This window comes from Idiotropiscis lumnitzeri, chromosome 7 (assembly GCF_059441095.1).
Source record: "Idiotropiscis lumnitzeri isolate Australia: NSW breed Sydney's pygmy pipehorse chromosome 7, RoL_Ilum_1.0, whole genome shotgun sequence".
Taxonomy (NCBI): Eukaryota; Metazoa; Chordata; class Actinopteri; order Syngnathiformes; family Syngnathidae; genus Idiotropiscis; species Idiotropiscis lumnitzeri.
In genome coordinates, this window is record NC_142397.1 from 3,505,733 (window position 1) to 3,521,425 (window position 15,693).

The 15,693-nt window shown below is 41.4% G+C and overlaps 1 protein-coding gene across 7 annotated transcripts in view; it reads left to right on the forward strand.

The window, feature by feature from the left end:
- Window positions 1–15,693, forward strand: part of aplp2 (amyloid beta precursor like protein 2) — a 40,629-nt gene that overhangs the window by 20,336 nt on the left and 4,600 nt on the right. For 4 of the 7 annotated variants that reach the window (XM_088300190.1, XM_088300192.1, XM_088300195.1 and 1 more), the window contains exons 2-14: window positions 2,230–2,403; window positions 2,633–2,762; window positions 7,478–7,590; window positions 7,815–8,035; window positions 8,177–8,385; window positions 8,494–8,661; window positions 8,955–9,088; window positions 9,595–9,669; window positions 9,915–10,073; window positions 10,329–10,457; window positions 12,755–12,854; window positions 14,859–15,035; window positions 15,482–15,517. In XM_088300190.1, the coding sequence (XP_088156316.1) occupies window positions 2,230–2,403; window positions 2,633–2,762; window positions 7,478–7,590; window positions 7,815–8,035; window positions 8,177–8,385; window positions 8,494–8,661; window positions 8,955–9,088; window positions 9,595–9,669; window positions 9,915–10,073; window positions 10,329–10,457; window positions 12,755–12,854; window positions 14,859–15,035; window positions 15,482–15,517 (1,825 nt within the window). The remainder of the gene's footprint in view (window positions 1–2,229; window positions 2,404–2,632; window positions 2,763–7,477; window positions 7,591–7,814; window positions 8,036–8,176; window positions 8,386–8,493; window positions 8,662–8,954; window positions 9,089–9,594; window positions 9,670–9,914; window positions 10,074–10,328; window positions 10,458–12,754; window positions 12,855–14,858; window positions 15,036–15,481; window positions 15,518–15,693) is intronic. The other 3 variants (XM_088300191.1, XM_088300194.1, XM_088300196.1) reach the window with 1 other exon arrangement.

The following is a 15,693-nucleotide window of genomic DNA, read 5'->3' on the forward strand; positions in this document are numbered from 1 at the left end:
AATGTGGAACGATGAATTTAATTTGTAAGTTTCACATTTCAGTTGGATTTATTTTTCATAAATTGCGGGAAAAGTAAGAATTTGGATAATCTTAAAAAAAAAAAAAAATTCTAAAAAAAACCCACAGCTTTTCTCATTCAGCTCATTTTATTTAATTCAATATGGCGGTTGCAAATGTTTCATTTTAACGTCACGAAAACAATACTGTGTACACACCAGGTGTTACTGATTAAACCTATTCATTTGACTTCAGTCTGACCTTTGAATCCTGCCTTTGTCCCTCTGGTCCACAATGTTAATTTGTGCCAAGAGCCATCTACTGAACCCTTTGACCTGTTAATGGACACCTGGTATTACGTTAGCCTTTATTACACACATAAAAAAAAAAATAAATAATAATAATTTTCACTCAGCATTCAGCTTTGAAATTCGACCCTGTTTTGTTGAACACAACGCTTTTGTCATATGAATGGCAGCGGGTGGACAAACAGGAAGAAACTCTATGCTTAGTGTATCTCGATGAGCAAAGAAATTCTTGTTATTTCCAGGCAGGAAAAACAATGAAAGCGAAAATGTCACAGCACGACGAATTACATTTTAAGAGAGTTCATATGCACAGTCACCTGGAAAAAAATAATATATGCAAGTTTTATTTCGTTTTCCTCAGAGAGTTTCTTCCTCGTACCCCTCCCCCCTCCTCTCTGCTTTAAACTTCATTTTGCCGCCTGTAACGGAACAAATCCTCCCGGGATGATGTGGAACAACCGTGACGATGATGGAGCGACTCTTGAGTGCTTGACTTCTTCCCCTGCTGAAATAAGTAGAAATGAAAATGTCACTTTCCGAACGAGTCTTAAGTGGCTGGATCGAGCTTGCGTCTTGATCACCGGTCGGCTCGTCCTCAGGCTCAGATTTTGCCGGTATCAAGTTGATTGAGTTGGAGCCCGACAACAAAAAATATGCGGCACTGGGAATTCTGCTTATTTGCGGTTCACCCTTCAAACATTTGCCTATCCTCAATTAATGGCTGAAAAATTCACTAGTTTACTGGTTTCTGCTCGGGTATTATTATTTTTTTTTATTCCTGCGCTGTTAATTTGGTATAATATAGAGCAATTAAAAAAAAATGATTCATGGAATAATGGAAACAATAATCGCGATATTAATCAATTACTTAATACAGGGGTGGGCAAACTTTTTGATTGGTGGGCTACAATGGGTTCTAAAATTTGACAGAGTAGCTGGACCAGGAGCAGATGGATGGAGTGTTTTGGTAACCTCACCTCACAGGAGAAAAAAATACATCCCTCTGATTTCTACATTTGAGTTCTGCATGGGTGCTCGTCCCCCAAAACGACTCTCGCGTCCTCTGGAGAGCAAGTGAGGACGCGTATATGGGTGAGTGTGTGTGTGTGTGTGCATGTCGACTCTGCAGCTCTTCATGCACTCCAGCCAGCCAGTCAGCCGTTGATTACGCAGCATTTGCTTTGTTGCGGCGATGTGCTGGTCTGCACTTGTCATCAGCACACACGGCAGGGAGGATAAAGCCCCCCCCCCCCCCCCGCACGACCCCACCCCTGAAAAATCTGCCTTTTTTTATTATTATTTTTTTTTTAGATTCAATCCACCCATTTAGTTTTTTTAATTTGCAAAAAAAAAAAAAACTAATTAATAATTGTATTCAAGTTCAAATCTAAGGTGAAGGTGTCAAACACTCGGATGTTACCCTCCTCCGACACACCTGATTCAAATGATGAGGATTGTTATCAGGCTGCCCTCGAGGACCGGAATTTGTCACCAGTGCTGTAAGGATTTTTTTTAGAACACTACAATCATTAAACAAGTCATAGAAATAAAAAAAATAATCGCCATGGTCCCCATTCACTCATCAGCCCTATTTTCAAAATAATGTCAGATAGGATAAAGTGTCTCCAAAAATACTTGTGGCCACAACCTTTAGTTAACCTAGCAGGGGAGTGAATGATCCATCTTAGGAGGAGGAAAGAAATGTTCTCGTTGGTGAGGCGTGACGGAGCGCTTTCCTCCCACCCGACCAAAACCACGCGCACAAATCCAAATGAAACTCTCTGTGATTAACAGTAGCTCGCTGTGCGTTTGTAAAAACCATCAAGACAATACAACCGTGGTTCTCAAATGGGGCTACGTGCACCCCAGTCATTCCATTTGATGCAATAAACCTCCCTTTATTTTTATTTTTTGATCTTATAGGCGCTGGCAGCCAACGCAGGCACCGGGTTCGCCGTGGCCGAGCCACAGGTGGCCATGTTCTGTGGCAAGCTCAACATGCACGTCAATATCCAGACGGGGCGTTGGGAGCCTGATCCGTCCGGAACCAAGAGCTGCGTGGGTACCAAGGAGGGCGTGTTGCAATACTGCCAGGAGGTGAGTCACGCTGCAAAATCTCAAAATCAACCCAGTTGAAAATTCTCAACGCAAGGCTAAGTGTGGAGGAGCCTATGCAAGAAAAAAAAAAATTCTGAAAATCTCCCTGTTTAAAGGAATAATCCTCTTTTTTTCACCTCCAAAATTTACAACTATTTCTCCTGAAAATCCACTCGCAGTATCCCCCAACTCCGTCTGTGGTTAGTGAGCACCGTTGTGTTTTTCGCAGATGTATCCCGAGCTCCAGATCACCAACGTGGTGGAGGCCAACCAGCCGCTGCGCATCAACAACTGGTGCAAGAAGGAGAAGAAGGTGTGCAAGGGGCACGCCCACATCGTGGTGCCTTATAAATGCCTTGGTAAGCGCTCGTTCGGCGTTCTCGCACCCCTCCGCGACTCTGTGCACAATCAGCAGTGTCTAAAATTATATTGTGCAGCTCTAATATATATTATATTATATTATATTATATTATATTATATTATATTATATTATATTATATTATATTATATTATATTATATTATATTATATTATATTATATTATATTATATTATATTATATTATATTATATTATATTATATTATATTATATTATATTATATTATATTATACTGCATTAGATTAGATTAGATTAGATTTACGAGCATGACTACAGACTAAATCTGAGGAACACCCCGCCAAGTTGAAACAAAAAAACAAATCACACACTGTACCACTGACAAAGTAAATTAAAAAAATGAGATTTTTTTTCCCCCAATATCGCCCCCTCTATTGCCATGTTCTGAGAATAAATTCTCGGGAAAAAAAATAAATCATCACGATGCCTTCCGAATGCCTTGCTAAGTGCTCGTCTCAAGTGTCCTCACTGTTCTTTTTTTTATTTTTCTGTGTGAGGGTTTCCAGCGTAATATTGAACTTGAATGTGAGGTGACTAATGTTAGCCCAGAATTGTAGACTGTTTCCGTCTGTCACGGCGGATGCCTCCAAGGCCACGGTCGTTATTTATTATTGGTGAGGAGGCTTGTTAGGCAATAAAACACAATCGGATTTTTCCCCCCCTCCGGCTCAGACAGAGACCATAAAGTCCCGCTGACGTGCAGGGTCAGCAAGCAGAAGGTCTGCTGCATCATACTCTCTCTTGGCCCCTGCTTCGTTATACTTTTGCACGGGTGAGAAACCTTCGGCACGGGGGCGTTATGTTGCACGCAAAAGCTCTGCATCCAGTCGCCATGCGGTGTGAGAAACAAATAAGACACTTGATATTTATTATAAGATATAAGATATTTCTCAACAGGGAAAAGTAGTGATGTTTAAATGAAGCATCAAATCTGCTTCATGAACCAGTTGCAGTATTATTGGACTCCAGTAGATGGCACTCTCTGTTCAACATTGGGCTGAAAGCACACTGACTTGCCATTTTTTAAACCCTTTTTTTAAACCAACAGTGCCATCTACAGGACTCAAAAATACAACAACTGGTTCATGAAGCAAATTTGAAGCTTCATTTTCCCATCACGAGGGAGAACTTGTAAAAAAATGAAACAAAATTCATATTTTCATATTTTCCTCATTTCTGTGTGCAATTTGGCACAAGACAATGCATACCTGACTGGTGAGAATCGCAAACACAAACAAAAGTGAGGGAAAAAAAAGAAAGGAAGAAAAATAACATCAAATCATCTCCTCCTGTGCTGCACCAGTTTTCCGCCACCCTTCCTGGTGCCGGAAGCCTTTTTTGCTGATTGAGTCATGCCGCCGGCTCGTTGTCCGCGATTGAAAAAATCCATTAGCGTTTGCGCCGGACTGTGAAATGGGTGACAATTCAAGAGCATTCTTGGCAGGGGGCGAAGGCGAGTGCAATTTTTTTTTTTTTTTTTTTTTTTTAAATGTTCACGCAGCAAACATCGCGGCTGGAGAGAGGCTAAACCCAGAATACAGATAAAGACAATTTCAGGGAGAATTTTTCTAATCGACGACTGATAAAGAGCCAAACCAGAGCTGGAGAAAAGTTCTTAGCTGAACGTGAGCAGTGGTGGTCAAGCAGTTCACAAACAAATTCAGATTAATTTATTGCTTGTGTATGTTAAAAATACATGCAAAAGGATCGTGAAAGAAAGAACCTCATATTGCAGGTGTGGGCAAACTACGGCCCGGGGGCCGCATGCGACCCGTTAAACGTTTTGATCAGGCACGCTGAACTTGAAAAAAATGAAATGAATAAGCCTTGTTAATGTTTTATTTTCTAAATACTGTGGTTTTTCAAAGATATATATATTGTCGTAATGCTTTTGTTCACTTTCATTTAAAATTAAATGTATTTTTTTTTCTCCGATGAGGTGAGGTTACCAAAACACTCCATCCATCTGCTCCTGCATGTACAGAATAATTTTGTACTGTGAATTCACATAAAGGTACATAAACAGAAAAAAAAAATCTAGATTTAAAAAAAAAAAAAAAAAAATACGCAAAAAAAAAATCTAGATTTTTTTTTGCGTATTTTCTGAACTATAGAGCGCCCCTACTGGTGAAAGAAAAATCCACAGTAAAGCTGCACCATTGTGTTAGCCGCAGGGTTCAAAATCTAGGGAAAAAAGTAGCGTCTTATATTCCGGAAAATACGGTCATGTTACTGCAGTTAACTGACTGTCTCCATGTTTGTATATAGAAGGAGCAAAGGATTCATCAAAATGCCCCAAAAAAATTAGGCTAAAATGTTCAATTTTCAGGTTGACTTTAGCGAACGCGGCGCAATTGAGCAACGAAATAAGTCAAACTTCAGGTTTGGCTGTCGACTTTGATTTGTCGTTCTTCAGTCTCAACGGCGCACTGTTTGTCGTCACAGACACTAATCTGCCGTGTCTGCGTGATTCAGCGCCGGATTATTTTATTCACAGCCCTCACTGCTGTCAATGGCTGTGAGAGCAGTTAGCGGCCCGTCATGTGGTGTGCGTGACAGGCACTCATTTAATTGCCTCAAACTGCACATTTGACGCTGAAGGAACCCAGTCATTTGTCTCTGCTGAATTTGATTTCACGCAGGCATACAAAAGGGAACACTCTGTGAAAAATCATGTTGCACAAATGTGGGTTGAACTCCATGCGGAACCCGTTTCAGTCGGGTCTGAAGTTTGGTGATGTTTCCCCAAGTCATGATTTCTTTGAGCTCCACATTTTTTTTTTGTGTTTTGAGGCATATTTCTCTGGAAAGTTGTTTGATCTCCAAATTGCTACTCATCTGGCAGGAAACTGGTCGGGTCAGAATTTTTATCATTTCACGCTTGATGATTTTAAACTGTTGCGTTTCGTTTGACTCCTGAGGCAGTTTTCTAGAAAATGTGATATTTTTTTTTCTTTTTTGCCACGTGTTTGGTAGCAAACTAATGAAAGCTGAAGTCATTGATGAGTTTTCTGGCATCGTTCAGAATGATGCTTTGTGCATCAGAGTTTCGTTTGTGAGGCATTACTTTCCAGAAAATGTTTGTCGAATTCCTGGAAACTACTCAGCCTGAGCTATTCTTCACGGTTTGCTATCAAGACTCATCATCCTGTTTTGAATTATTTTTTTGTTTGACTTTGGAAGCATATTTTCCCCAAAAAGCTGGTTTATGGCTCCCAAATTACCACCCGTTCGGCAACAAAGCAGCGAGATGAAATATTTAACCAGCCTAAAATATTTGCTGAGCTTTGAGGACATCACTCTCGATGATGCTATCGTGCTGCTTCCTATTTGGAAGCAAACGAGTCAGGCCTGAATCCTTCACCTGGATTTGCTGTTATCACTCACAACGAAGCTTAAAGTTTCATTTTACTTAGAAATCAAAGGTTCGGAAAACTCCAAAAAGCTGACAATTTAACCGCAAACTAGTCGGGTCGAAAGTATTTGTTGAGCTTTTCCAACGTCACTCGTGACAAAGCCTTGAGTTTTGTTTGACTTTTAGTTCCTTTTTTTTTTTTTTTTTGCCCGTGAAAATGTTGTTTAAACTTCAAATTGCTACCTGTTTAGAAGCAAGCTAGTCGGGCCTGGAGTGCGGGGGGTGGGGGGGGTGCGTCCTTGGCGGAGATGAGCAGCAGCTGCAGAGTGCTCTGCTATTTGCAGCTCTCCCTGCTCTTCCTCCCATGCTACCCCCTCATTTTCCAAAACACTTCCTTCCACGCTGGACCAACTACCAAACGAGCTGCTATCGAAGCGCTCCCTCACTTGTTACCAAACCTCCCAGACTTTTTTTTTTTTTTTTGGGTGTCCTCACTCTCTTCAACAGAGGCCCTTCTATTCCCACTTGTGGATTTCCAACTGTTGACCATTATTTTCTTCATAATGGCCCCCGGTTGACATGCATACTTGCTTGCTTGCTCACGGGCCAAAACATTAGGTACACTCACAATACACAATCCCATACTGGCGCTTCGTGAAAAGCTCTGCTTAAAATAAGTCCAGTTATCAGTTTGCGTCTACCTCACTTTGGTTCCTGTCATGCCTCAATTCTCATTTAAAAGTCACACTAACCATTTTTTTTCCAAGCAGATGAGGGGGTACAATTTGGAAAAAGCCAACAGCTTCTGCTTCATTTGGCTTGGTCAGTTCGGCAAGATTAATTTTACATATTTGCAGTATGCATATTTTATTCACTTGTTTACTGCCATTGACGGCAAAAGTCGTCAAAGATTCATTCATTCATTCAGTTAATTCATTTAAATTTCTGTATTGACTAGATAAATTGATTGCTTAAGAAATGCAGTTCTGATCACATGTCCGTTTTATGAAACATAAAAATCTGAAGTGATAAAAAATACACGGTGAGAAATAATTGCATATTAAATCCCATTATTTGGTTGAATCTACTTTTCCGAATTGTTCAGCCCGACGTGATTTCATTCAAGTGCGGTGTCATTCTGTGGAGGAGGACAGGCAGTTGTTTGCATCTTGGATCGCAACTCCCCCCCCCCCACCACTCTTGACGTGCGATTCTTCATAGTTGATACGTGAACCCGGCAGGGGGCAGAGGCGCGGAGTCCGTGCTCTGGCGCCACTAACGAGATTTTTTTTGTGTGTGTGTGTTTGTGTGTGTGATGTCGCAGTGGGTGAGTTCGTGAGCGACGTGTTGCTGGTTCCAGAGAAGTGCAAGTTCTTCCACAAGGAGCGCATGGATCTGTGCGCCAGCTACCAGCAGTGGCACGGCGTGGCCAAGGAGGTAAGACGGGATACGCGGGTCACATGACTTGATTCGAATCTTGTCGAGCAGGGCGGGAGGGTTGGGGGATGGCTGATTAATAGGCCATTTAATTAATTTATTTATTTTTTAGCCGATCGCACTTCTCATTTATTTGATCAGGAAATATTGAAATTGAACAAATCCCGGACATCATACGATTGAAAATGGCCAGATGAATGATCGTATTCACGCTTCATCCTCAGGCGTGCTCCAAGAGCTCGACGGTGCTTCACAGCTACGGCATGCTGCTCCCGTGCGGCACCGACAAATTCCACGGCACAGAGTTTGTCTGCTGCCCGCCTTCCCGCGCCGAGGAGTCGGCCGACTCCGCCGGGGAGCAAGAGGAGGAGAAGGAGGAAGACATGGAGGACGAGGAGATCGACGAGGCCGAGCTGGATGAAGACGAGGATGCCCTCGAGGACAGGTTCCATGAGTTACCCTTCTTGTTGGCCTCCTCTAGGTTCTGTTTCACAAGTTATAGTTATAACTCTCCTCTTTTTTCTCGAAACAATTTCTGAATTTTTTGGGGTGATCTCATTATGAATGTTTTGTCTACTTATCGCAGCGAGGCACCGGCTGTCGAGCAACCTACGCAGAAAGAGGAGCCACTGGATGAGGAAGATGGAGAGGAGGGTGAGGAGGACGAGGACGAGGAGGATTACCACTATGTCTACGAGGACGAGGAGGCAAATAAGGAGGAGGATGACAAGCCAGACAGCAGCAGAATGTCGGACAGCCGCGAGGACGAGGATAAGACTCTGCAAGAAGTCAAAGGTTCTTTTCGCTTGTTTTTTTTGCCTCTTTTCTTCCAAGGGCAATTAGTTGTCCTGGTCATGTGACGCGTGCAGCTGCTTATTGACTCCCCATTGGCCCCACCTGCAGCCGTGTGCACCCTGGAGGCGGAGACGGGCCCGTGCAGGGCCTCAATGCCCCGCTGGCACTTCGACTTGAGCCAGAGGAAGTGCGTGCTCTTCATCTACGGAGGCTGTGCGGGAAATCGCAACAACTTTGACTCAGAGGAGTACTGCATGGCAGTGTGCAAACGACTCGGTGAGAAAAAACTTGTCAGTTGCACTTAAGATGGGCAAATATTTAAAGTTGCGATTGGGTTGTTGAATAAGTGCTAAGTTTTGAAATCAATCAATAATTATGTTACAAAAAAAAAATCTGGATTATTTATTTTTCTTAATTCGCCCATCCCTTGTTCATTGTATAAATAGCCAAGGATAGTTTGTAAAAACAAAATTGCGAAAAGGAACCACAAATAGGCAAGGGTTCATTGTAATTTATTTCCGCTCCATTGTTTTATTTACATTGGCGTGGTGGTTGATTTCAATTGGCAGCCACGCCCCCGACACCTCAGCCTGCCGACGACGTGGACATCTACTTCGAGACGCCGGCAGACGATAAGGAGCACAGTCGCTTCCAGAGAGCCAAGGAGCAGCTGGAGATCAGACATCGCAACCGCATGGAGAGGGTGAGGCGGACGATACTGCACCCCCCGAAAATACTTAAACTCAAATACACAGTTTGGGAGATTGTCTTTCATCCTCAGTTGCTAAGGATGCTAATGCTAAATGCTAATTTTCAATACATTTTCAATTTATTTTTTTTTAAACAAACTTGCAAGAGCCAAAACTATAATGGTTCTAATATTACAAAAATGGCTCGAAACAAAAAAAGTATTGGAAAAAAATACCCAAAAAAGGAAAAACTACAAATATGTAGACCAAAAGAAAAAAAAACTCCCACCTAAAGTCAGTTGGGATAGGCTTTGGCCCCTGGTGAGGATTAGTGGTACAGAGAATGGATGGAGAAAATATATATATATATATATATATATATTTATTTATTTATTTATTCATCCATTCATTCAATCTTCAACAATAAGCATATCATTCATGCAGCATGAAACAGAAAGATGATTGAAAATGATCACCCTTGTCTTGTTGTTGATCTTGTCTTCTCTCCTCGTGGCCGCAGGTGAGGAAGGAGTGGGAGGAGGCTGACCGGCAGGCCAAAAACCTGCCCAAGGCTGAGAGGCAAACTTTGGTCCAGGTCAGTCAGTGCCCCCTTGTGGTTGGGTCAGATAGGACACCTTACCACTCATTCTTTGACCATTTCACATGAACTAAAAGATTGGGAGACAATGCTAATCGAGCCGCCAATAAATATTTTGAAGACTTGGACTATCGATTGATTTTATTTTTTTTGCCTTAAATGGTTACTTGAAATCATTGGTAATATTTTCAGCCCATCAACAACGAACCTGAGACACGTCCGTGAAACTTGTTTTTGTGCAGCACTTCCAGGCCATGGTGGAGTCGCTGGAGGAAGAGGCCGCCAGCGAGAAGCAGCAGCTGGTGGAGACCCATCTGGCCAGGGTGGAGGCCATGCTGAACGACCGGCGCCGTCTGGCCCTGGAGAACTACCTGGCGGCCCTACAGGCCGACCCCCCCAGGGTGAGTATTACACTCATGTGGGCCCCCTCTAGTGGTACTCGGATGAAACACTGAAGTAAAAATCCCGTGTATAATACAGCCCCGCAAAATACCCCTCAATTTTTTTTTTCTCTGTACTGGTTTAAAGTTGCCCTCTTTTTCAATCTTTTGGTAAAGCTCGTACCTCTCCTGTTTCGAAGAGAGCGCCAGTAGACAGAAAAAAGAAAAAACATGATTAACACCCATGTAAAATAAGCAGTGTTTGTTTCTTTGCAGCCTCACCGCATCCTGCAGGCGCTGCGCCGCTACGTGCGTGCCGAGAACAAGGATCGCCAGCACACCATCCGTCACTACCAGCACGTCCTGGCTGTGGATCCCGAAAAGGCAGCTCAGATGAAGTCACAGGTGGGTTCTGTTTGAGTGAAGCCCTGATGAAAGATCAGTAGATTGAAAATGGTTAACTATTATTAATAGTTATTATCCTTCTGTTGTGAGTATTTTTTGAATGTAAATGATGTCATGTATGTCGCTCCTCTCCTGGGACCACCGAGTTCCATCCGAATGTGGGTAATCTACGTAAACTGAATAACACCCCATGAAGCTTGAGAACTGTCAAAATGACGGCTGTGGGAGTTCTAGCATCAGCAAACGATTACTCATAAATTCAGAGTTACGCGCTGAAGAACCGGTAAATCGGCGCAGGCACACAGCAGTGATGGCTCGATATATTGTATTGTGTTCTACTGTCCTCTCTCCTCTTCTTCTCAAATATATATAATCCATAGAGAGAGAGAGAGAGAGTGCGAGAGAGTTTTTGTTCTTTTTTCAATTCTCAGAAAAACACAGTTTGTAACTCATGTGCCATGATATTTGTCAAATGTCAAATATTCCTTGGTTGGCAAATAGTGGATCACAACACGAGTGTGAATTCAAGTGGAGACACGCAGACAGAAGTGTGTGGAAAGCAACCAGTACCTTGTAGCTGCTGACTCACTCGTGGCTTCGTCAAATCATTGTGAAACACAAAACAAACAATGTTGCCATCCACAAAGATAACACGTGAATAAAATAATCCACAATGTAGTCATAAATTGTGCACAAAATACTCATTTGTGGCTTTAAAATCACCATCAACGTCACTGTTTCTCGAGAAAGTGCAGTCATGTTGCTTGTTCAACTGTCCAGGAATCATGTGAATATTATTAGTTTGAATTTTTTCAAGTTGATTGCACCTAATTTGTGATCACCTCTTAGGATTTTGTGTGCGATGTTAAATCAATATTCTGGCCACAATTTCAACACCTTGTGATGTCCTGCACCGTGCGCATTCAATTAATCTGTTCGCCGCTCGTTTTAAACTAAGATCGCTTTCGTGCTTGGTCTGTGTCAATACACGCCGGAGCTGGCGCGAGAGTGTGTTGGGATGCAGGCGAAACCATGTGTCATCTTGGAGTGGGGGTGAAGTGAGGAGGCTCGTCTGGCTGGGCGACGATCACGTTGAGACTTGCTGGGCTTGTGTAACAGTGTGTGAGTGTGTGTGTCTGTGTGTTGTTGTTGTTGTTGTTGTTGTGTGAATTTGTGCGTCGGCGTGTCTCCACATTCCAATTCCAGTGTGGACGTTTGAGTTTTGAAAGCATTCTATGCTATAAATAGACATGCTGCGTAATAGATGGACGGAACTACATTTCGACAAGACATTACATTAGGTACACCGACCTGATGTTTTTCTCCTCCATTTGCAAAGTCTAATGTTGCTTGAAACCCAAACACGGGCTTGAGAGTAAAATTTGAAACCCTAACTTGGACGAGAAACCCTAATTTGAAAGTCTTACCATTGTCTAAAACCCTAACTTGCAACCCTAATCTGGGTTTGAAAGCCGGAAAAAAGAGTCCTCAAACATGAGACCCTATTTTAATTTGGGCTTTAATAAAGGGTTCGGGTTTCAAGACAAGGTTTGGGGTTTCACAATTAAAAAACAGTTTTTCAAGACACACTTAGGGTTTTAGATAATACGGCCAAGACAGGGTTTGGGTTTTAAAGTAAGTTTGAAGTCATGGTTTCAAGACATGATTGGGGTTTTAAATTATACTGTCACGCCAGCGTTTGGGTTTCAAAGTAAGGTTTCACAATAGTTTTCAAATTCAAATTTTTATTATTTATCAATTATTATTTTAAACAAGGCCAAATTTGAGTTTTAAGGCAGGAATAGTGTTCTCAAATATGAGCATTAATGTTTGAAATTTCAATTTTAAACCATGGTCAGAGGTTCGAAGTAGGATTAGTGTATCAAGACAGGATAGTGGTTTCAAATCAGTGTTCGAAGACGGTAATAGGGTTTTTAAAGTTTGGTTTCAAGATGGGATTAAAGTTTCAAATTAGGGCTAGGATATCAACACAGGATTAGTGTTGCCAAATATTTGAAGCAAATCTTTGCTGCAGTTTTATAGCACTGCAGCATAGACAATCGAGAAATTGTGTATTACCGCCACCTGTTGGCCATTTTGTTTCCTGCATGCACTTTCAAACGTTTTCTTGCGTGCGTGTGCGTGTGATGCTTATTAAGACTGACAAGTTAAAGGATGTTGTGGAGTGATTCAGACGTGCCGCTAATTTGCATATTAGACTCACTGTCAAAAATTGTGCATGTGTGCCTTTGTAAACGTGTCTTACTTGACTTCCTGTCTCTTTTCTTATTTGTCAGGTGATGACTCACCTGCATGTGATTGAGGAGAGGATGAACCAGAGTCTGTCCCTGCTCTACAAGGTCCCCTACGTGGCTGAGGAAATTCAGGATGAAATCGGTGAGGAACCGATTTGATCACGAGGTTACAGCGACTGGGGGGGGGGGCATTCCACCCCCCACTCACAATGGGAGAAAATCTGCAAGAAATTAAAAATATTTTGGTTCTATTTCCTCCTCCCACACACATTAAACACATTTTACACGTTGTAAACATATTTTAACACGCGGACAAAAATGGCAAGTATAAATTGGTTTTAAAAATACACATTTTTCTCTCTGTTGCAAAGTTTAACAAACACCAAAGGGTAAAGTATTGTAAAACTGCTTTTAATTCATACAATTTTTTTTTAATTAATTGGCCAATGCAGTCAGTCATGAGTTTTATTTTATTATGCCAAATGTAGGAATCGGCATCAGCTTTAAAAAAAAAAAACATTAGTTGGTCCCTAGTCACTTGTAAAGATACGCACCAGAACTGAAACTGGTGATAATGAAACTGATGAAATTGTATTTTTTAAAATTGGATTACATATTTTTTTTTACATTACATCAGTGCCTTGAGATACAATTTTAATTTGTCTCTTGACCATACAACTCAAATCACTCATATAATTTTTTGTCTTTCCCCAGGAAAATAAATGGAATTATGCTGTTCCAGTCCCCCCCCAAAAAAATTGTCTTAATAATAATTAAATAAGTAATTAACTTAATTAAATAGGATGTTACGAATTAAACCGTTTTTGTGCAATGACTTAATGTGGCAATTCAGTTCATTGTGCTGCTCCTTCTGGTGTGCCAGTGTTCGCTATTTGGAGGCAGTCATGCAGGCACAATGAAGAATAGTCATCCTACTTCTTTTACCATTACTATATGTGACTCTGTAAAATGTCATGTCATTATTCACTTTTCCTATAGAATGAATAAAATATGCCAGTGACTATTGTTATATTATCCCTCTACATGTGTTGCTCAACCATTTGTGTTGAAACATCCCTTGCTTCAAGGGTTGTAAAACCTCGACGATCAATGCTGTTAGCAAGTCTTTAGCGTTCCTATTATAAAAAAACGCAATATGGCAATTATTTATTATTATATTATTTACAGGCAAAAATAAATAAATAAATACAAATTATTGCTCAATAATGAGGCCGCCATGGCTAACAGTTGAATGTGTTGTTCCTTTCTCAGTGCTGCGTTACGTTGAGCATGGATGTGTCGATGAAAGTCGCGGCGTGTCGGCGTCGAGATGAAAGCTAAGCGAGTGCGCTGACAGAACTGGGTCACGTTTGAGCTGCTTCCTGCTGGGAGACTCCCTCGGAAAAAAAAAAAAAAACACACACACAGACAAATGCTAATTGCTAGTTAGCGGCAAATGGGGAGCAGGTGTTTGGAGTTCTGGGAACATTTTGTTCACTCTAATAATGGTGAAATTTAAGGAACAAAATATTTAATCGTGGCCACTGTTGCTATGGTGTGCTCACAAAATGCGAATTCATGGCTTCAAAGTACTAAATTTAGTCCACAAAATAGCTGCAATGTGCGCACTTAATATTAATTTGTGGTAACAAAATACTAAAAAACTCAATTGCGGCCACGAAATACGTATAAACACAAAATGCTAACTTGTGGCTAGAAAATGTGCTAAATTGTGGCCACAAAATGGTTACTTCATCTGCTCCAAATGAAAAATACCTAAAACTTGCACATGAATACAAAATAGGTTTAACAAAATGATTATTTGTGCCCCCGTAATACTAATTTCCAACAACGAAACCCGTTTAACTTGATCATGAAATGATCATCGGAGGCCACAAAATGTCCTAAATTGTGGGAACAGGTAAAACTTCGACATGAAAGGCTATTTTGAGCCCACAAAATATTAATTTGAGGCCATGAAATAAGTACAAGGCACAAAATGATCATTCGTGGCCATGACATTCTAAATTGCGGCTGCGTAATTGGCCATTTCAAGTGAGGATGCGTTCCATTTTTTGCTGCAAATTATATGTTAAAAAAAAATAAAAAATGTTGAAATCCCCATAATTATTTTTTTATGTGCCAGATGAGCTGATGCAGGAGCAGAAAGCCGACATGGACCAGTTCCTTTCATCTATTTCCGAGTCCCAGCCCGACGTCACCGTGTCGTCCGAGGAGAGCGTGGAGGTGCCCGTCGTGTCCGAGGGGAAACCCTACCGGCCCATCCAGGTCACTTCTTTGGGATCCCGCCCGGAGCCAGAAGGTGAGCACGGTCTGACGAGACGGAGCTCTGTTGGCTCCTGGAACTCGAGGACCCACTCTTAATCCAAATGACGAATTACGACCATGTTGAATTGATCCTAAAAAAGTGTCCTGTTTTTGAGGAATAAGTCATGTTGTTCTAATAACAATTTCACAATTTTTAGAGTTACCGCGTTCAAGATAAATTTGAAAAATGATGACATAAGTCCAAGTTAACAAATTTCAACAAAACCTTTATTTCTATTGTTAATATCGCGCCCCTGGAAACTTAAAATAAATCCAGAATATGACTTTATATCTTTGTACCGGTAATCTTTTCATGATGGCCCTTCAAACACTTCATCATCGTTTTTTTCCTCATAAAATCTTTATCTTGCCTTTTCTTCACTCAGTCAACCTTTTCTCTTTGTTCTTCTTTATTTTCCACCTCTTCTTGTTAACAACAAGGCGATCTGTCCGATCCTCCGCGAGCCTTCAAGAAAGGTTGGTGCTTATTTTGCCGTCTTCTCTTTCTCCTTATTTCCACATTTTCTTCGATTGTGTTCTTCATCCTTGCCTTTTTTTTTTTTGCCTCAGAATCGGTCGGAGGAACTCATGTAATAAATGAAATTAGATTTGCATTTCTCCAACCAGTCAGATTTCAAATTCAGCTCAGTATC